Source organism: Artibeus jamaicensis, unplaced genomic scaffold (assembly GCF_021234435.1).
Source record: "Artibeus jamaicensis isolate MK-2021 breed Jamaican fruit bat unplaced genomic scaffold, CSHL_Jam_final contig_851, whole genome shotgun sequence".
Lineage (NCBI taxonomy): Eukaryota > Metazoa > Chordata > Mammalia > Chiroptera > Phyllostomidae > Artibeus > Artibeus jamaicensis.
This window is the reverse complement of record NW_026521986.1, coordinates 15,750,579-15,771,922: the sequence shown is the minus strand read 5'-3', so window position 1 is coordinate 15,771,922 and position 21,344 is coordinate 15,750,579. Positions and strand designations below refer to the sequence as shown.

Here is a 21,344-nt window from a genome sequence, read left to right as displayed (position 1 = left end):
TCTCATGTGTCCCCCACCAGGGACCTGGCCTGCAACCCAGGCATGTGCCCTGACCAGGAATTGAACTGGTGACCCCCTGCTTCACAGGCCCACGCTCAATCCATTGAGCCACACCAGCCAACGTTCAAAAACTGTTTTGAGCAGTGGGAAAAAATGTCTTGATAGATGTATCGCAGCAAATGAAGAGTACTTTGAAGGTTACTAAATTTTAAACATGTAAGAATAAATACCCAATTTTTTTAATAGAGATTCCATTTTTTGGCCCCCCCCCTTGTAAGTTCTGTAAATACTTTGTCAACTGTAACACAGTAGAAAACAACAGCAGTGGCCATCAAGTTGAGCAAGGTGACACTGACCATGCTGTCACTGCATGGAACCATCGTGTGCTGACTGCCATGTGCTTTTGACCAAAGCCATTCACTGTACAGGAAAAGTACTATGGCCCCAGGGGAATCACATCCATTTTTATTTTTTTGCTTAATTATGAGTCAGGCAAACTCAATGGTATTGAATTGATTGAGATAAAATTTTGTTAGTCCAATGTGGGAAAAAATTAGCTTCATCACCAAATATTAACACTCAGCCCTGCCTGGGTGGCTCAGTTGGTTGAAGCGTCATCCTGCACATAAAAAGGTTGCAGGTTTGATCCCTGGTCAGGGCACATACCTAGGTTGCAGGTTCAATCCCCGACTGGGTGCGTTTAGGAGGCAACCGATCAATGTTTCTCTCTCACGTTGATGTCTCTCTTTTTCTTTCTTTCTCTCTCTCTCATCAGTGAAAACATATCTTCAGGGCCCTGGCTGGGTAGCTCAGTTGGTTAGAGCATAGTCTCGATATGCCAAGGTTGCAGGTTCAATTCCAGGTCAGGGCACATACAAGAATCAACCAATGAATGCATAAATAAGTGAGACAACATTTTGATACAATTTGATATTTCTCTCTCTCTCAAAATCAATAAATTAAAAAAAAAACTGGAAGAGTACTGAGGAGACAGTTCACTCCCAAAATGACCAGCCTAGACACAAAACAAACATATCCTCAGGATTAAAAAACATTAGCACTTGGTAGGAATGCTCCTTTGAGGCCCTGTGCCTTCTCACGGTGGGAAAGAAAAGGAAGCAACCTGCTCCCTGCCTATCCAGTCAGGCGCAGGGGGCGGGCGGGAGGCGTCACTCACTGCCCTTCTGGGTGACGGCAGCTCTGCAGGGGTGTTTAGAATCAAGAAGTACGACCAGAAAGAAAGAGACCACAAAACTGCAGAGGAGTTGGAGTTATTCAAGCAACAAGAAACATTTTATCATTTCTTTTGAACAGTCCAGTCATGGGTCAGCTCTGGCCCGAATTTCATTTTATAAACGTCTGGCAGGCACCACATAAAAGAGTCCGGTACACTGACCTCAGACCCTAGTTCAAAGGGTACTTTCATAAGCAATGCTGTTTGTAAAGGTAAATACAAATCTCAAATATATTAAAAAAATATTTCTCTGATGCCAAAAGGGGAAGAGAGCTTTCCCCCTTCCTTTTTCTTAAAATATTTTCTTTAGAAAACTTATAATATAAATCCTCCCCCTCCCCCCATTTTTGAGATGTATGTAAATATTTTAACAAGCCGGATAAGCCTTCTGCCTCTTTTATATCCCAGGACTGACTTTTGGGGGGTGGTGCTTTGAAGACATCTCTGAAGTGTGAGCACCCAGGAGGAGGGCGCTGGATCTCCCTGAGTCCAGGGGAGTCCAGCCTGGGCGCCTGGTCCGGAAGAACCACTTCCGTTTGTGGCAGAGACCGGAGAAGTCTCTGCCCTCGATGCAGGCAGTGAACAAGGGGCTGTCTGCCTGGCTGTGTGAAAGGGCGGGTCGCCTCGTCCTGGCAATCTCTGGGCAGCTCATCCGTGACGTGTGTCACAGTCTGACTGAGTGTGGACTCACCAATAAAGCCCTTTCCTTTTCTGCATTTGTGGAGGGGACTATCAGGGGTGAAAGGAGACCCAACATATTCCTGCTACCAGATGCATTACTGGAGTTTACCAGGGAATTCTTACAGTTACCCAGAAAGAGAAATATCGCTATCTTTCTTTTAACGTGAGTCTAAATGAAAATACGAATAAAGGGAAGGTGCTGGGAGTTGGCGGTAGAACCAGGAATAGAGCCCGGAGTTCCACCTCCGTTTCTCAAAGAAGAGAAGAAAAAAAAAACCCCCGATAATACCACACTTCTTCCCCCAAGGAATGTAGTTTGATCTTTCAAGCTAAGAGAAGTGGCTTTTCCTTATGGCTCATAATATAATGCCTCATTCCAGTGAGGGGCAGTTACTTGTGGCTCATAATCTTGTAATCCTGCTGTTTGCACAAATTCTGATAAGGTCAAGGAATCAGATTTTACCCCAGTGTGACCTTTTCGCTCTAAAAATAAGCCGATATTGTCCCTGTAGGGAAGACTGATGGAGCGATTAAATAAGGGTTCTTCGATTCCCAGGAGTTCCCGCGTGTGCCGAGAAATGACCTGAAACACAAGGGTGGATTTTTAATGGGACCAACCTGAAAACACAACTCCATCCAAGCAGTCTTACCTAGTTTTTTAGGCCACCGGAATGCTAACCCCTTAAGTTATCTCTATGGGAAAATAAATGAATAAAATAACATTTTGAACGGCTCACTAGCCTGGCCTTATCAAAACAAAGTTCTTAAGGGAAACATAGCATAATTTATCTTTTCAAATCTTATTTGAAGATGTTTCTAGGCGCTTACATCGGATGGCTATGGATGGGTCATTTCTTTCTTTTGGCTGAGCAATCTGAGTAACAGTCTGAGCCAATAATATGTGCAGATTAGGAGCCATGCCTGTCTCTGGAAAGGTTGATAAATAACACGTCTATAAGAAGCTCAATTAATCTGCAGCCAGAAAAAATTATAAGGGCCCTGGCCAGTGTGGCTCAGTTGGCTGGGCATCATCCTGGAAACCGAAAGGTTGCCAGTTCAATTCCTCGTCAGGGCACATGCATGGGCTACAGGTTCAGTCCCTGGTTGGGGCACGTGCGAGAGGCAACTGATTGATGTTTCTCTCCCTCTCCCTGCTTCCCTTCCCCTTTCTCTAGAATAAAAAAATAAAGAAAAAACATTTTTTTAAAGTAAAAAAATTATTATGCAATAGTTTTTCAATTTGTTTCACTAAAAATGCATCTTAAACACTGAACAGCAGACATTAAAGTCCCAGCTGTTTTATTAGTACCTATACTTGTATATTATTTTAAAGCATCTTTTTCCATAACTCTCAGTGTTTCTAAGACATAACTTATATTCATTGAGCATTACGCCGCTTGATATCCTAGATTAAGGTGTCATTGAATTTTCAAATTTTAGTTTTAATCATAGGTCGGTTATTAATACTGTTATTTAAATTCATACTCTGTGTCTGGATGAGACTGTCGTTCATGAAATTGCTGCTAGAACACAGACAAAGGAGTATGTGGAGTGGATTATTTTATTTTTTAGTTTAAAACTACTGGCTATAGTTACAAGACTATAAAATTCATGCCACAGATAATTCTAAGCTTGACACAAAGCTCCCCATTGGCCACGTATTTTAGATATAGAAGATGCCTTTCTTCTCAGATCTTACTTGGTTTTGTTTAGACTCTAGAGATGGTATGTGGGCAAAGAACATCTACATAGTTGTCTTGCTTTCCAGTGGAAATACTAATTGAGGTGTGTAGCCATTGAGGTTTCTAAGAGTTGAGATCCAAATTACTACAGGTGGCTCTTAAGAATTCTCATGGATAACTGGTGCTGCCACACCGAGCACCTTGCTTGGTCAGCATTGCACCCCGTCTCCCCTTTTGAATGTCCGTAACCAGAAGAGGTTATTTCACAAAGTCGCTGAGGTTCACAGACGGTGCCCCGAGGAGGAACCTGGCAGTCACAGACATATTCACTATTAACCAAAGTAGCTATGTGCCTACTGTAGGCCGAGAGAGTTCAGTGCTGTTAAATTTTTAATGTAGAAATTAGAAGTGTTACAAAGCAATCAGGTACATGTGGAATCAAGAAATATACTCTAGTCATCCCTCTTCTAGTTCAGTGATTCTTCAGGTATGTCTGAGGTTTACTATGGCCATGAAGGTCCTCTGATGGGCTATAAATTTATCTAAAATTGTGAGTTCTTTAATTCTGATAAATAACAAGCAGTAGACCTTATTTTTGGCTAAGACTTAAAGCAATGTACTGGTAACTTAATTGAGTTAGTAAGGATTATTAAAATAGGTATTCGGGAAGATGAATATTAAGGTTTTCTAAGGATACGTAATTCCATATTCTAGGGTTGTGGCTCATGCTCAATGCTTGGCATCACTGCAGAGCACCTACTTCCAATGGCTCAAGCAGGCATCTGCAACACTTACAGTTCTCAAGAAGGTTCTATTTTTACTATATCATCATTGTATTGTGCATTGATCATGATTTTAAAAAGCTGCTAATTTTTCTTTTTTTAAAAAATTTTTATTTATTTATCTTTAGAGGGGAAGGGAAGGAGAGAAGGAGAGAAATATCAGTGTATGGTTGCTTCTGGTGCATCCCCTGCTGGGAACTGGCCCCTGCTGGGAATTGGCCTGCAACCCAGGCACGTGCCCCGACGGGGAATCGACACTGCAGCTCTTTTGGTTCGCAGGCCCATGCTTAATCCACTGAGCTACACCAGCCAGGGCCTAATTTTGGGCTTGTTATTAAAGCAGATGTATTTAATTTGTTTGATGGATATAATGCATTTTGCTCTCATTATCAATTTATTTATTTTTATTTATTTATTTTTTAGATGTTATTTATTTACTTTTAGAGAGATAGGAAGGGAGGGAGAAAGAGAGGGAGAGAAACATAGGTGTGTGAGAAATACATCGACCAGTTGCCTCTTACATGCCCCCAGGTGGGGACCAGGCCCGCAACCCAGGCATGTGTCCTGGCTGGAAATCAAACCAGCGAACTTTTCACAGGCTGGTGCTTAATCCACTGAGCCACACCAGCCAGGGCTATTTTTTTTTTTTTGTCAGTTTGGCAAAAAAATACATACTAATATTTTTTGGTATGCTGCAAAATTTTAACAATTAGTTTACATGTGCCATGATAAAATCACCGGTCTAGGTAGTGTAAGACTAAAGACAAAATGACTGTATACAAACACTGTACTCTGGTAAATATGTTTCTCCTAGGGATACATGTTTACAGATAAGGAGAGCCAGGCTTCTCATTGTCAGAGAAAGAAGTTATAAAGCAGCAAAGGGGGAGAGAGAGGGAGTGAGAAGGAGGGAAGGCTAGAATGAACCTTGTGTGGCTGGACTGGAGTCAGGAATTTCAGGATAGCTAGTAGTAGAGTTTAAGAGATTAAATGCTCATTTAGAGCCTTATGTGTTTAATAATTAGAAGGATTTCTTTATTTCTTGTTGCCAGGGAAAGGGATTAGGTATTGACAAGTATAATTTTCTTATTTTCTAAATCATATCACTTACAGAATTATATGGTTCTAAGACTTGATCAAGAACCACCAGGGGAACAAATTCCAGGGTTTGCCTTGCATGTAATGAATCAACATCTCTGGAATGTGGAGCCTAGGAATCTTTTTTAAAAATCCCGTCTGATTTTGAAGACTATCCAAGTTTGAGAACCACTGAGGCAGAACCATTTATGGGCAATAGTGTCCACAATGAAACCACTGGTGGTTTCATACCAGTGGGAGCTGGTATTAAAGGAAAGGTTATAAATGAGATTATGTATTTGAAGCTTTTTAAACTATTAAACACTGTAAATGGAGAGTATTATTAGGCAACAAAACATGGTCATGGACTGTTGGTGCTGGAGAAATCTTAGGAAACTGAGGTCCAAAGAGGTTAATGTAACTTGTTTTCAAGTTAGGTACCAAAGCAGGCAAAATATGTATGGTGTTACTGAAGCGCCAGTGGGTGGTAGAGGCATAGAAGGTATGAGATCTTGGAATGAGAGGTTACTGTGACCTGGGAAAGTTAGGAAAGACTTCTTGGGGAGAAGAAAATTGAGCTGGGTCTTAAGGATGATTAAGATTTATATTAGCCATAGAGAAGGGGCAAGATGCAGAAAGAGGAATGCAAACCACAGGTCTGGGAGGATGTGAGACCTGTGAGGCTGGAATAGAAGATTCATGTAGAAGAAGAGTGGTAGGAGGGGATGGTGGCTGGAGAAAACTTGTGGAGGGGCTCGAATCCTAAACTAAGGAGTTGAGACTACCATGTAGGCAGAGGGGATCCAAAAGGTTTCTGAGTACCCTATATATGGTTGGAAGGTGAGTGTTTAAAAGAAGCACTCTTGAATCCAGAGGGCCCACAGAGTCTACGAGCAGAAGGTTCCTGGGATGTTCTAAGTGTAAGGCAATTGAGGTCTGAACAAGTTTGGATGGAGAAAACCATCTGCTGTAAGAGGAACTGACAGTTCATGGGATCTTTGTGGGGATCAAAGGAGAGAGAGAGAGAGAGAGAGGAAGAAACTACTGTCAGCCTGGGGGCTGGGAGTCCAGTAACACTGTTGACAGAAATTGGAGGCCAGGGAGGAAGAAAAGGAGATTCATCTGAACCCAGTAGCATTGTTACAGTGGTCTGCAGGGAAACTTGACACACGACTCACCTTCATGTCCTCAAAATCTGTTATCCCCATCTGAGGGAGGTTTGAGCAGTTTACATGGATGAGTTTTCGGCCACTGATGAAGTTTGTGGTAAAACACTCCTGTCAGTACAATGAGAACATCACTCAAAAGATGTATGGTGGAAAAAAGGAAGGAAGGAAGGAAAGAAGGGAGGGAGGAAGGAAGGGAGGGAGAGAGGGAAGGAAGGGGGCAGAGAGGAGAGAAGGAGATAAGGAAAGAAAAAAGAGAGGAAGGGGGAGGAAGGAAGGAAGGAAGGAGAGATAGGTGGGGAAGGAAGGAAGAAAAGAAGGGAGGGAGGAAAGGAAGGAGGAAAGACAGTAGGGAAGGGAAAAGAGGGAGGGAATAAATCATGTTTTCCTCCTGTTCTATACCGAGCAAATTTTAAATTTAAATTAAGTTTAAATTTAGTACTAATCCTAATAATCCCACATATTTTCCATCTAAGCTTTTGCTAAAATTTTTTGGCATGATACAATTAGTTCTTTCATGCTTCAATTACATTTTAAGTATGGGGTTGCAAAAAATATTAGATCTTGTTTTGTTTTTTTTGTAGTAGCCTAAGAACATAATTGGCATCAATAAAATAAAAGAATTTACTTTTCACTTTGTCTTTTTAACACTATTTTTAGTTAATCGTCTATTTAAATTAGTACTGTTAGGTGCTCATGATACATATGACATATTTGGGACACTTAAGATTAATAGTACAAGTTCAAGTTAGGGAGCTAAAACAACTTCGCAAAGTACCCAAAAGTCTACCTTGGATGAAAGCTATTAAAATATAGTTTTTTTGGGGGAAAATACAGTTTTCTATGAAAAGAGGTCTATATAAATTTCTTAGTCTTTATTCAAGGATTGCAGCGAAGTAAAATCACTGCAATGAATAAGAAAAACATACAAATGTGGCTCGTCTTTCCTCTCCCCAAATAAAAAGATCAATCAATGGAATGGCCAAAATTAAAATCCAAGTTACTTCTGCCATAGTTCAGGACTTTTCTATACTCCTAGTAAGAAAGAGGCAAGAACTCAGGTAAAGCTAGAAGAATAAGAAGTAGAAGAATGAGAGTATAATTTCAAAAAATGTTATTTTTGTATACCTTGTATTGAGGGAAACCTAACTCACTAATCCACTCTGCAACTTTTTCTGGGCTCCATTTAAGACACTCAAATTGTAGCTCAACCCTTTCCTTTGGCTGGGTTTCTTGATCTTCATGTACCAGTTTCTTCAACTTTAGGGACTCTCTTAAATTCTTGAGACTCTGAGGGATATAAATCATTACTGATATCAATTCAGTACTGGGGATTCTTTTGAAAATATATAATCTGTATTTACTGTTTACGTTTCTTACCTCTAGAGACTCTAACATAGAGTCTTTCATAACTTCTTTAGTTTCTTTTACTAACAACATTTCTTCATTGTCAGAATCCTCTAGCTCATCTTTCTCTACAAAATGCTTAAATTTGATTGGTTCTGATCTATCTTCCTTGGCAAATTCATTATATGTCTCTTGTCTATGTAGTGATTGGGCTTTATCTGGTAACTCTAAATCTTTATCCAGTAACTCTGAATCTTTATCCTTAGTTGGCTCTGTTTGTATCTCCTCTTGAACCTCTTGTGTGGTCTTCTGTGGTGGTACCTGACCTATGTCCTCAGTTGATTTACTCTGTGTCTTTGGTTCTTCCTTTGCAAACTCCGGTACAGTCTGTTCTGGTGGTTCTAGACCTTTCTCTTCAGTTGACTCTCTTAGTGTGTCCTCTGATTTGGACTCCTGTAGTGGTGCTAGTCCTGCCTCCTTAGCTGATTCTCTCTGCTTATCTTTTTGAACCGTTGGTTCAGTATCTTCTGGTGGCTCTAGAACTTTCTCCACAGTTGACTTTCTTTGTATCTCCTCTTGAATTTCTGATTTGATCTCTCCTGATAACTCTAGACCTATTTCCTCAATTGGCTTTCTTGATTTTTCCTCAGGAAACTCTGATTTGATCTCTTCTAGTGTCTCGGGAACTTTTCCTTCAGTTGACTTTGTTTGTGTCTCCTCAGTATACTCACCAGGTTTCTGGTCTGGAAACTCTTGTTCTGTCTGCTCAGTCGCTTCTTCCTCACTTGGTTTTCTTCTTGTCTCCTCTGAAACCCCTGCCTTAGTATCTTTTGGAGACTCTAGACCTGCCTCCTCAGTAGACTTTCTTGCTTTCTCTTCTGTAAACTCCAGGATGGTCTGCTCAGATGGCTCTGTCCTTTTCTCCTCAGGTGACTCTGTTTGTGTCTGCTCTGGAAACTCTGATGTGGTCACCTTTTGTGGCTGGAGAACTGCCTCTTCAATTGATTTCCTTGGCTCCTCACTTGGAAATTCAGGTTCGGTCTGCTCTGGAGGCTCTAGACTTGACTCTTCATTTTGCTCTTTAAGTATTTCCTCTGGAACCCCCGGCTTGGGCTCCTCTACTAACTCTAATCCTGTCTCACTGAGTGCGGCCCTTGGAACCTCAGACTCAGTCTCCTTTGGTAGCTCTAGATCTATTTCCTTAGCTGACTCTATGAACACACCCTCTGTAACAGCTGGCGCGGCCTCCTCCGGTGGCTCTAGGTCAGGCTCCTCCAGCTTTTCATCCAGACGGACCTCCAAATCCTTGAAAAACTCTTCTACCATCCCTTCGGATGTCTCCAACATGACCTCTTCGGGTATCCCTGTTTTAGTCTTGCTAGCAAGATCTATCTCTGACTCGCTGGGAATCTCTTCCTCGGGCGTCAGGGTTGGGTTTTGGTGTGGTTGTGCATTCTCCGTATTCTCGGGCGCCAGGTCTTTGAAGTTCTCTTCCTCCGTCTCCGGCTGTGGCTCTTGGTCCATCTCTTCGAGTAGCTCCGAGTCTGCCCCTGCCCTGACGTCTGGTTCCGCACTTTCAGCTCTTTCGAGAAGCCCAGGCAGTTGGGGTCTCTCGGACCCCAGGTCTTCGTTTTCATCGGGGCCGGAATTGTAATCGTCCGGGACTTCAGCCATGACGCGGATGAGCCCAGGCCCCCTAGCAACCCTGACTTCCGACAGCGTCTCTGTGGATACCACGATTTCCGGCCAGGTCTTCCTGAATCTTCCCCAGGTTTTGTTTCTTCTTTCACTCCTTGACTTTAGAAACCTGCCACCAAAAGCACGCAGTACCCGCGCCCACGTCCGCGTTGCCAGCCCCCGCCGGCCGCAGCTCCCGCGGCAGCTCGGGCCGCCGCACTGCCGCTTCCGGCCCGCGGGCTCCGCGCCGCGTTTCCCGGCGCGCGCTCGGCCCTCGGCTCTTTCCGGAGCCGCTCGCGGCGGGCGGCGGAGGCGCGCTCCGCTCCGCTCCGCTGCAGATGTCGGCCCCGCAGGCGGCTGACGGGCCAGGCTGCTGGAGCCCCGCAGCCTCTCGAGAGCCGGCGGGCGGCGTCGGGGACGGCCCGGGAGTGACGGGGAGCCGGGCGGCCGCCTCAGGTACGCAGGGCGGGGGAGTCAGCCCGGGCGCCGCCCGGCCTCGGGCTCCGCACCTCGGCTGCAGGCTCGGCCGCGCGCTGCCCCGCCTGGGCGGCCCTTCGCGCGCGGGAACTCCGGTCTTCGCTCCAGCCGGGGCCCCGCTGCACCCCGGCCCCTGGTCTGCGCTCCAGGTTCTTTTCTACTCCTGTTTCGAAATGCATTGGTTCCCGCCTCGCTTCCCTTCTCAGATCAGCCCAGATGGTAGTGACGGGGCTGCTCCGCCCTGGGGCCCCTCTTCGGCTTCTGCACGTCCGCCGAACACTCCTTGGCTGCCGACCCCCCACCGCACTGGCCTCGCTATCCCACCTCTGGCCCCCCACCCCATGCCCACCTTGGTCCGCGGCCCCCGCCTTTCCGCCCGCTTCTCAGCCCCCATCCCACTTGGCTCTAGCTTCCCCGCCGGTAGGCCCCTGCCTCGCCTCCATCCTCTCCATTTCAGAGTGGGAAGGATGGAAGGGACAGTCGGCTCGGGGGTCTTTTGAATGAACGTAGTGGCCAGGAAGTAGGGGCTGAAATAAGAACTTTGGCGACTTCCCTTATTCTCCAGGACCCTCCTCTTCTTGTTCAGGACACTTACCTCCATTTGTGTCCACTCAAGTTCCTCCGTGTGGATTACTGCAGAGTCCAAAGGCAACAGGGTCCATCTATCACAGTTTCACCTCTCAGGACTCTATATGATCACCACACACGTCGCCGCTAAAAGGACGCTCTTTTGAAATACAAAAGGAGAGGGGGAGAGAACTGGTCTCACTAAGTAGCAAGTGCAACTTAATTTTCCAGGTCTGAAATTAAAATAGACACTGTCTAGTAGTAGAGGCTGTGCCACGGTACCTGGGTTGGAGTCTGAATTTTCAGTTTACTAATTAAGTGACCTTCAGTAAGTCGCTCATCTGTCTCAGTTTCTTCCTCTGTAAATTGTGGGTACCTGCCTGTTGCTGGGTTACATGACCCACTGTGTGAGGCACTTGGTGTCTGCCTAGCCCAGGGTACACGCCGAGCTGGTGATGTCCATTCTTAGGAGAATAAGGTCTGTTTTTGCTCGTCTAAACCCAGTGTGCTGCCTAAGCGTTCCGGGCTGTGTATGTCCTAGCATGGCGACTTTTCCTGTCTTTTACTTGCATCCCGGGTATCTCCCATCTGCTAACACCGCTTGGGTCAAACACTCCCGTCTTTGAATCACCAACCTCCCCCTCCCCCCCCCACTTTATGTTCTCTTACTTTGAAACATGTAGCAACAGTTTTTGTCTTTTTTTCTTCTTATGAACTCTGTGCCTTGTAGTCAATTCAAAACTGATGACATGTATTTATAGCAATAGAAAATTGAAGCCAAATTTCTCGAAGATTAAGCAAGTGAATACTCAGAAAGTCTCATAATCATCTGTCCCTTGCATGGGTCAATATTTTTGAAATAAGGATTGTTTTTGATGGCAAACATAGCCAAGCATTTGAAGTGGAAATGTCTTAAGTTCAGGGCCCTGGCTGGGTAGCTAAGTTGGTTGGAGTGTCTTACTGATACGCCAAGATTGGACCTCAGGTCCGGGAACACACAAGAAGCAAGTAATAAATGTATAAATAAATGAAACAATAAATCAGTGCATGTCTCTCTCCCTCTGTCCCCCCTCCCTCCCTCTCCTTTCCTCTCTCCGTAAAATCCGTTTAAAAAATAAAGAATAGTTCAGTATATATCGGAGGGTAATGGGTTTGTCTCTGAAGTCGCCCTACACCTCCAATTGGTTCCTACACGCACTTTGTCTTCCCAGGACATGGCTAGAAATACTTATGGTTACTTCCTCCTGTTGCCCTCAGAAAGTGGGGTGAGTGTTGATTTCTTTCTATTTCATGTAGGGGTTTGTTTTTGTGTCCTGGAGCAGGATCTTCTCCTTGAGGTACGATGTGTTGCTAATAAAATAGCTAATAAAATAATCATAATGATAGCTTACATTGCTTGCTCTGTGCCAGAAAAAGCAGTGGGAAAAGATTGGCTTGTATTATCTGACTTCCTGTCATTTTTCTCTCCATTTTGCAGCCAAGAGAGGTTAACTTGTTGCCCAAGTTAGCTGTGGAGTTTTTACTGTCCCTGTGAAATTGTCATCGTGTTCTGGTGAAATTTACAGTAGCTTATTTTTATTTTTATTGGCTGTTAATCAAGTGTTAGTAATCCAGGGGTATGGTCTTTGCCCTCTAGGTGCTTTTAGTTTGGTGAGGAACAAAAACCAACACTTCAAAACATGACATAATTGGATGTTTTTATTATAGCTTTTGATGTACTTATCCCCTGCCACCCCCCAAGAATCTTGTTTGAGGGACAGAGTCTGTCTTGTGTATCTCCTAGAGCCCTGAATGTTTTGTCTTAGGCAGGGGTACCAACCTGCCGCCCACGGGCTGCATGTGGCCCAGAATGGCTGTAAATGCGGTCTGACACAAAATTGTAAATTATGCATGGGCCTTTTTTTTTTCTCATCATTTTTTGTTAGTGTTTGTATGTGATTGGCCCAAAACATCTCTTCTTCCAGTGTGGCCCAGTGATGCCAAAAAGTTGGACGCCCCTGTTAGAGGTTCTGCAAATATTTGCTGAATTGTGGGACGAAGTCTCCACACAGAGATGTGGAGGAGCATCAAGTGATCATAAGGAATTAGGGTTGAAATGATCAAGAATGTTCCTTAGGTTAAAGCAGTAGTTCTCAACCAGGAGGGATTTTTGACTTCCCCAGGAGACTTTTTAATTGTCACAGTTCCCAGCGGGGAGGAAAAGGAGGGCCATTACTGACATCTCCTGGGGTAGAGGTCAGGGATGCTGGTAAACATCCAGCGGTGCACAGGACAGCCCCCACAGTGCAGAATTATCTGGTCCCAAATGTCAGCAGTGCTGCTGTTGAGAAACTTTCAGTTAGAGTTACGCTGGGTTTGCAGAGCAGTGTGGAAATCATGCTTTTGGCTTGGCTCAGAGTTTATAAGCTTGGGATCAACTCCAATTAGGAGTCTGCTTCCTTTTTTGGAAATGATCCAATGAGTAAGCAATAGAGGCCTAAGAATGAGTGAACTCGAAGGAGGTTTCTGCCATCCTTTCTTAGAGGGAAGCCAGCAATAAGAAATGAGGTTGTTATCAAACTGAGGGTTTCAATTTCTCCATGTATTTGTAACAATAATCATGACTTGTTTTTTAAAAGTATTCTCTGCAGAGAATACCTTTTGACAGTCTTCATGTTTGTTCGCTGAGGTTTTGATGCTAAAGTAAGAATAGTGTTTATGTGCTTCTGAACTAAGCTCTCCAGGGGTCATAGTGTTCTTTATTGTTTTATGAACTGTCATTGTTTTTAATAGTCTTTTATTTGGGACATGTGGGTCCTGCAGTCCCCAAGAGGGGAGAGAGAGAGATTACTCTTTATACAGTGAAACTCTGAGGCATACATGTTGCATCACTTAAAAGCAGGGGTTTTTTTCCCCTTCTTCTTCTTTCTTTTTTAATGTTTGGAAAGCTTTGGGAAAAATAAAGAGCAAAATCTATTTTGACCCTGAAAGCAGCAGTAGAACTTGGTTTGGTGTATGTGACCTTGAGCACTATTAATGCATTTAGACATTAAGGACTGGAGACAGGGCATGTGACCTTGTTCACGGTTCTTACGTAGGATTTAGAGTGGTGCAGTGTCTTTCTGCAGTGATGAAAATGTTGCATTTCTGTGGCTATTTCAGTTTAATTTTTAAATTTAGAAATTGGTAGCTACTATATTGGATAGAACAAAAAAGTAGAAGTCTGTGCCAAAGAACGGTTATGTTTTTTGGGTTTCTCTTGCAGTTTCATGTCAAAACACCCTATAAATCTCTCTGCCTGTGGGTTATTTTTTTCTCTTACACTGGCTGCGTTTTTATGGTGTTGAGATAGCCAGTTAGTCCTGTCATCGTTCAGTCCGTGACATCCCACCTGAGGTTTATAATCTGACCACTCAGGAGTGCTTCCCACTCACACGGGCTGAGGAGAAATTGGATTGCATGGTCTCTGGGTTTGGTTGGAATATAAATTCAGCCAGTTTCTTTCTGTTTGAGCCTCTTGAGTCTATAACCACATAACCTGCTTTTGGTTCCTCTGCACTCGAATCTAAGAGCTCAGGCTAATTATCTTTTCGCTTCCCCTTTAGTGAGAGGGAAGTCCTGTGAGGCCTGTTCTAAAGAACTTTGACTTGATGATCAGATGCTTTAGAAAAGCTTGCTTTTTGGTTCTCTTTGTAGAGAAAGTATAAGTATACAGTAAAATTAAATCTGTGCTGTGATCAGAATGTCTAAAACCATATTCTGGGAACAGAAAGAAAACACTTATTTTTTAAAATATGTATTTTTTTAAATTAAAGATTTTATTTATTTTTAGAGAGGGGGAAGGGAGAGAAAAAGAGAGGGAGAGAAACATCGACATGTGAGAGGTACATCGATTAGTTGCCTTTCACACACCCCAACTGGGGACCTGGCCTGCCACCCAGGCATGTGCCCTGCCTGTGAATCGGACTGGTTTGCGGGCAGGCGCTCGGTCCACTGAGCCACACCAGCCAGGACAGAAAACACATATTTTAAAAATAGAAAGTAAATCATTTTAAGGAAGGTTTTTTCCCCCCTTTTCTCCTTTGGCCACCACTTACAGATCGAGTTGTTCTTGAGCTCCCATTTGCCCTTCTCCCTTCATTGTTTTTAGCACCGTGGCCACTCAAGTCTCACAGTCTTACTTCTGCCTTGTGAGTGAGTACATGCCAATATCATTGATTATTAATTTTTCTTTAAATTGACATTTGAAATTGTTTAATTCTAAATAATATATGTGACATTACTAGTTTGATGTATCAGTTTTTCCTAATATTAAAATAAATACATATACATTAAAATAAAAAAAGAATATTTTCCCAGAACCATTGAAATTTGCAAAGCTTGTCCTGGTTTCTCTGGTCTCTGTTAGGAATCCCTGTAGAATTGGTCTATATTTGGCTGATAAAGCAAAAGCCGTACTATAGAAAAATTGGCTTTTGCTTCTTTACAATAGTCTAAATTTTACTAAATAAGTTCAGGAAATCTGAAAAGCTATATTTGTAATTGTTTTCTCTTTAAAACAAGACTGCATCTTTTACACTTTATCCTTCTGGAAATAAACAGGTATTTCTTTTTTATTTTTTTACTTTCTGCCTCTCAATCCAATTATAAGTTGTTTTCTCAGCGGTTCTTATGTAATTTAGCATATACCTCTAACTTTAAAAAATTAAAAACAATATGTTTTCACCTTCTTTCCTGCATACATTAGCCTGTTAAGATGCTATGAGAAGTCTCTGAATGTATGAAAAATGCTCAACCTAACTCATGATAAGAAAATAAATCATAACTACACAGGGTATAGTTTGACATCTCACTGTTGGTAAATGTGTATAGAAACAAGCAGTTTCAGGTGTTGCTGATAGCAGCGTAGATTGGTACAAATGCTGTAAGGGCAGTTTCTTAATATCCACCAAAATGATAATCTATGCCCTCATTGATCCATTTCTTCCACGAATTTGTCCAATAGATTTATTCATGTGTCTGTTTAATGACATAGAGACAAGGCTTTTATAGCATTATCTGTGATGGTAAAAGATTAGAAAGGACATAAATGTCCATCAGTAGGGAACTGGATAAATAAATCATGGAGTAGTCAGTGAGTGAAATATTAATTAGCTATAGAAGAGAGTGAGGAAGTTTTTCATATGTAGTTATGGAGACATCTGAGATGTAAGTGGTATAAACAAAGGGCATAGTAATATTTCTAGTATTTCCTTTGTTGTGCAAAAAAGAATACGTGCGTGTATCCGCTCACATACCTTTATTATATGCATAACTTTTTTCTGAAAGACTACACAAAACCTAATAACATCTGTTGTTTTGGGAGGTGGGGACTGAGATGGGAGAAGGTTTTCATTGTATATGTTCATGCTTTTTGAATTTTGAGTAATGTGAATATACTAACTATTCAGAAAAAATACATAAACATGTTACGAGATTTTTTTGTATTCAGAAAAAATACAAAACGTGTTATGAAATGTGTTTGCGTTGTAAGTTAGAGCCATCCTTTGCATTTCTATTGTCTTTCTGGTCATCAGGGACTGACCTTTTCTGGGCCTTTTTTTTTCTCTCGGATGAAATTTTTATGAAAAACAGGTTGCAGATCTCCTTAGGGAACAGTTTTCTGTTATCCTTTAAACCAACTACTGTCTTCCATGACTTTGGTGCTACTTTTATTTCTGCCTACAAATTCAACCCCACTGAGGTGTTATGATCTAAGAGACAGGACAGATCAAAGGGGGATGGAACCATTGCTTAGAGAAGCTCATACTGTAGCCAGTGACAGAAAGAACACTTTCAAAATTTCTGTTTTGTTTCCATTTTCCTCACTAAGGTACCTTTAAACTGAAAAGAGTGAAGAGGCAATGTAGGTTTCTTTGAGTCATGGCAGGCTGCGTGATTGGGATCAGTTCTCCCACTGGAGGCAATTAGAAAATAATTGTCGAAATTTAAACATCTGCTTGAAGATCCTGGAGAGCTAGCCAGATAATGAAGACTTACCAGGCTACGATCCATGTCAGGGCGGAAGTGTAAAGGTAGAAGTCCAAGGGTGAGGGTCCACTGTGGGGCTCCTTTCTCCTCCAAGGGCAGATGCTGGATTTCTGAGTGGGGAGACTGGATGACGAGGCCTCTCTGGACGGAAGCGACAGGGATTGATCTTCAGGACCAGTCGAGCAGGGGAACCCTGGTGAATCCCCTTTCCTTTGGGTTGAGACCATGAAAGGCCACGTGCTAGAAGTAACGGTGAATTGGAGGCAGGCTGTTGCAGGGACTGCAGCGCAGCTTCAGGAGCATCTCAGTCCATGTGAGTGGATCAAGGTGACTCCAGGTGCTTGTGCCCCAGGGTACGTGGAAGAAGCAAGGCAACTCTCGGAAGGACCGTTGGTAGGCTTCGCAGTATTTCCACAACAGTTTTGCAAGAACGATTTCTGCCATGTAGCAGAATGACTACCTGCACAAGAAGAGACAATGTGAGCAAGAATCAAAAAACAGACAGGAGAAGTGGATTTATACAGGTACCAGATTTTGGAGTCACCATATACAGACTTAAAAATAATTATATTTATTGCCCTGGCTGGTGGGGCTCAGTGGATTGAGTGCTGGCCTACGAACTGAAGGGTTACTGGTTCGATTCCCAGTTGGGGCACATGCCTGGGTTGGGGGCCAGCACTGGAAGCTAGGTTATCTTCAAAGTAGTGAACGAAAATAACTTGATATAAAACTTATTTTTTCAGTGAAGTTTACAACAATGAAGATGAAATAAAGATATTTCCAGACAGTTGGATACAGGCTTTATCACCTTCAGGCCTGCACTAGAGGAATAACTAAGTCTTTCAGGCAGAATAAGACTTATCCCAGATGAACGGAAAATTGCAATTTAATCTTACTCAGTAACATAGGTGCAAAAAGTCATCAGTAAAATATTAACAACTGAATGCGGCAATGTGTATGACCAAGTTGGGTTTTTCCAGGAATGAAAAGTTATTTTAACATTAAAAAAAGCCATTGTAAATCACCATTTTAGCACACTAGAGGATAAAAATTATCAGTTTAATAAAAGCAGGAAAAAAGTTTGATAAAATTCAACTTTATTTATGATGATTCGAAACCTTTAGCAAACTGAGAATAAAATTAACTTCTTCATTATTGGATAAAACATATCTACAAAAAAAACCCACAGGCATCTTCAGACTTAATGATGAAATTTGAAAGTTTTCCTCTTAAGATTGGGAATAAGACAAGGGTGCCCACTCTCCCTACTTACTATTTATTATTTTACTGGATATTCCAGCTAATATAGTCAGGCAAGGAAAATAAAATATATGAGGATTAGAAAGATCCTGTTAAGTGTGTTGTGTGCCAATGACAACTGTGCACGTGGGAAATCCAAAACAGCTTGCAGAGCGTGACTGTACCTGGAGAATCCAAAAAACATGCAGATAAAGCACGAGGATTGGTCGTGACGGATTTGGCCAGATTGCTGGATACAGAGCCAATATGCAAAATTCCACTGCATTCATAAATATCAGCAACAACATTAAAAAAATTAAAATATTATTTTCTGTAGAGTAAAAAGTTTAGGAATAAATTTTATAAAACATATTTAAACTTTTCTACAGGAGATTATAATACATTAAAGGATATCTAAATAAATGGAAGGATGTACCGTATTCTTAAATTGAAATGCTCAATAATGTAAAGATGTCACTTGTCCCCAATTTTACCTCTAGGTAAAATTCAATTCCAATAAAAATTCCAGCAGGGTTTTGGTGGGCTTTTTGGGTAGAATTTGACAAGCTGGTTCTAAAATGTGTGTAGAAGTGAAAGGCCACAAACAGCAAAGACATTGGTAATAACAAGATGGACAGATTTGTTCTATCGGGTATCAAGATGCATTTTAAAGTTTTACACAGTAGTCTTGTAGGCCCTAGGAATAGGATAAGAGCCTAGAAATAGAATCCTTGATTTGTAACAAAGAGTGCACAGAAGATTAGTAGGGAAAGAATGGTAAATGGTGCTGGAACAGTTGAATATCACAGAGGAAAGAGAGAAGGAAAGAAAAGAAACTTGATCCTTGTCTCACACACAGTAGGTCAACTCTGGATTGTAGATCAAAATTTCAAAGGCAATACAATAACCTTTTAAATATAGATAACATAGGATAATATTATCTTGATCTCAGTGTAGGGAAAGACATCTAAACAGGATACATAAAGAGCCCTGGGTGGTGTGACTCAGTGGATTGAGCTCGGGCCTGTGAACCAAAGAGTCGCCAGTTCAATTCCCAGTCATGGCACATGCCTGGGTTGTGGGCCAGGTCCCCAGTGGGGAGGCGTGTGAGAGGCAACCACACATTGATGTTTTTCTCCCTCTTTTCCCTCCCATCCCCTCTATCTAAAAAGAAATAAATAAAATCTTTAAAAAAAGACTAATAAAAGAATAATGATTAATTTTGACTATATTAAAATTAGCTTCGGTTAATTGAAGAACCCCATTAAAAGAGGTAAAAGGTAAACCACGGAGTGGAAGCAGGTTGACAAACACACGTAGTTGACAAAAGGTTTCTTTCCCAAACTCCTAAAATCATAAAAAGACAGTCCAGCTTTTGTCTTTTGTCTCAGAGGACGCCAAGGTGCAGCTTTCTTGTCTTCCCTGATCCAGGTTCATCCGGTACCAGCCTCGACCGTGCCACTTAAATTTGACCTCATCAAAGCCATGCACCAGCGATGCACCGGTCGGGAGTTGGCTCCAGGTCTGCCCTGGCCCCTGAGATCGGCCCCCCCGGGCCTGCCTCCAAAACAGGTTGACAATGACGTAACCAAGGCAACCAGTGGTTGGAAGGGTCTGAGACTTACAGTGACACTGGCCATATAGAGAAGACAAGTCCAGACTGGGGTGTGCCTCTGCCTTGTCCTCATCATCAAAGCCCTGAAGGAACTGCCAAGAGGAAGAAGCAGAAAAACACTAAGCACTGTGGAGATTCAGCTTTGATGAGGTCGGCAGCCCTGCCAGGTGCATGTGGTACCAATCTTCAGTCAGAGAGCCATTAAAGGGACCCTGGGGACCGCCTCGTCTGTGAGCGGCGATGTTGAGGATGGCTGCCTCCCTCATGACGCAGATGACATCAGCGGTCTACTTGAGAACTATTAAATACAAAGGAAAATACTTCAATAAAGAATCATTTGACTAGGCCCTGAGGCCCTGGCCGGGTAGCTCAGTTGGTTAGAGCGTCATTCCCACATTGCCAAGGTTGTGGGTTTGATCCCTGATGAGGGCACATACGAGAATCAACCAGTGAAAGCATAAACAGTGGAACAATAAGTAGATGTTTTTGTCTCTCTAAAATCAATGAATAAAAGTTAAGAATAAAAAGAATCATTTGAATAAAAGAATCCAATAGTAAAATAGGCAAGGGACTTGGTCAGGCACTTTACAAAAGGGGATTTCTAAATGGCAAGAAGCAGGCTAAGTCGTCAGTGACGTGCAAACTAAATGAGCAAATACCCACCAGAATGGCCCAGATACAAAGTACTAATACGAGCAAGTATTGGGGAGTCTACGGACTAATGGGGAAGCTCCTCCGTGCTAGCGGAGCACATACCCGACACAACCCCTTTGGGAATAGTGTGGCATTACCTTCCAGAGTTTATCATTCGCATTTCTGAGATTTAACCGAGGTTTGTGTCCAGCATTAAATGCATGCACATGCGTGCCAAGAGACGTGCAAGAGTAGTCATAGCAGCATTATCCATAATAGCCCCCAAATGAGAAATAACCCAAATTTCATCAACAGTATGTTGGTAAGTTATGGCATTGTCATGGAGTTTATACAGCGATGAAAATCAACTAACCCACACCGACATGGATGGATGTTTCCAACATTGACTGAAAGAAGCTCGACTTAAAACATTCTGCATCATTTGCCTTTATACGGAGTTCAGAAAACAGGCAGAATGAAGTGACACTATTTAGAAACACATATTTAGAACTAAAGCAAAGAAATTATTCCCACCAGTCAGAGTAATAGTTAGGAAGGAAGGAGAAGCTAATGATTGGGAGGGTCATGGATGAGGCTTTTGGAGTACTAGGAACATTCTATTTCTTGGCTTAGGTAGTAGTTATGTATCATAGGTGTTTGCCTGTGATAATTTATTCATAGTACATTTTTGGGTACTTTTCTGCATGTTATATTTCACAGTAAAAGATTTAAAGAGGAGTCAGTGTGTAATGTGGATATTAAGAGTGCTAGCTTTGGACTTGGCCTGCCTGAGTTCATATTGCTTCTCTTCCTCTTTGCAAGCCATCTAGGGCAAGTTACTTGATTTCGCTGAGCCACAAGTTCTTGAACTATCAAAAGGAACTGATAATAGTATCAACTTCAATGATTACACAATTTAGAGAGATTCCAACAAGGCGATGCCTACAAAATGCTAGAATTTGGCACATAGTAAGTGATCACTATGCCTTGGTTATAATAATAACAGAGATCAGAATGAAAATAGGATATTTAGCTACATTAAGTTTAGATTTCTGGATCCAGGCAAATCTGTTCATGTGTTTGGGTCAGGAGTTCTTGGGTGTAGCCAACGGAAACGGATTCTGGCTGCAATAAACTGAGGACTTTTGGAAGGCTATA

The 21,344-nt window shown here is 42.4% G+C and overlaps 2 protein-coding genes across 6 annotated transcripts in view; one reads left to right on the top strand and one right to left on the bottom strand.

Annotated features, from left to right (window-relative positions):
• Positions 1-1,265: 1,265 nt before the first annotated feature.
• SAMD15 (sterile alpha motif domain containing 15) lies at positions 1,266-9,657 on the bottom strand. Its single transcript, XM_037145250.2, has 4 exons — positions 8,003-9,657; positions 7,751-7,912; positions 6,635-6,733; positions 1,266-2,498 (listed from the first exon to the last, which is right to left on the bottom strand). The coding sequence occupies exons 1-4, from the start codon at positions 9,641-9,643 to the stop codon at positions 2,265-2,267; spliced, it is 2,136 nt and encodes a 711-aa protein (XP_037001145.2). The 5' UTR covers positions 9,644-9,657; the 3' UTR covers positions 1,266-2,264.
• A 64-nt stretch (positions 9,658-9,721) lies between these two features.
• TMED8 (transmembrane p24 trafficking protein family member 8) overlaps positions 9,722-21,344 on the top strand; it is a 39,454-nt gene continuing 27,831 nt past the window's right edge. For 3 of the 5 annotated variants that reach the window (XM_053673297.1, XM_053673296.1, XM_053673298.1), the window contains exon 1: positions 9,897-10,102. In XM_053673297.1, coding sequence (XP_053529272.1) covers positions 9,985-10,102 — 118 coding nt within the window. In that variant the 5' untranslated portion in view covers positions 9,897-9,984. Of the gene's footprint in view, positions 9,741-9,896; positions 10,103-21,344 lie in introns of those variants that run through there. The other 2 variants (XM_053673300.1, XM_053673302.1) reach the window with 2 other exon arrangements.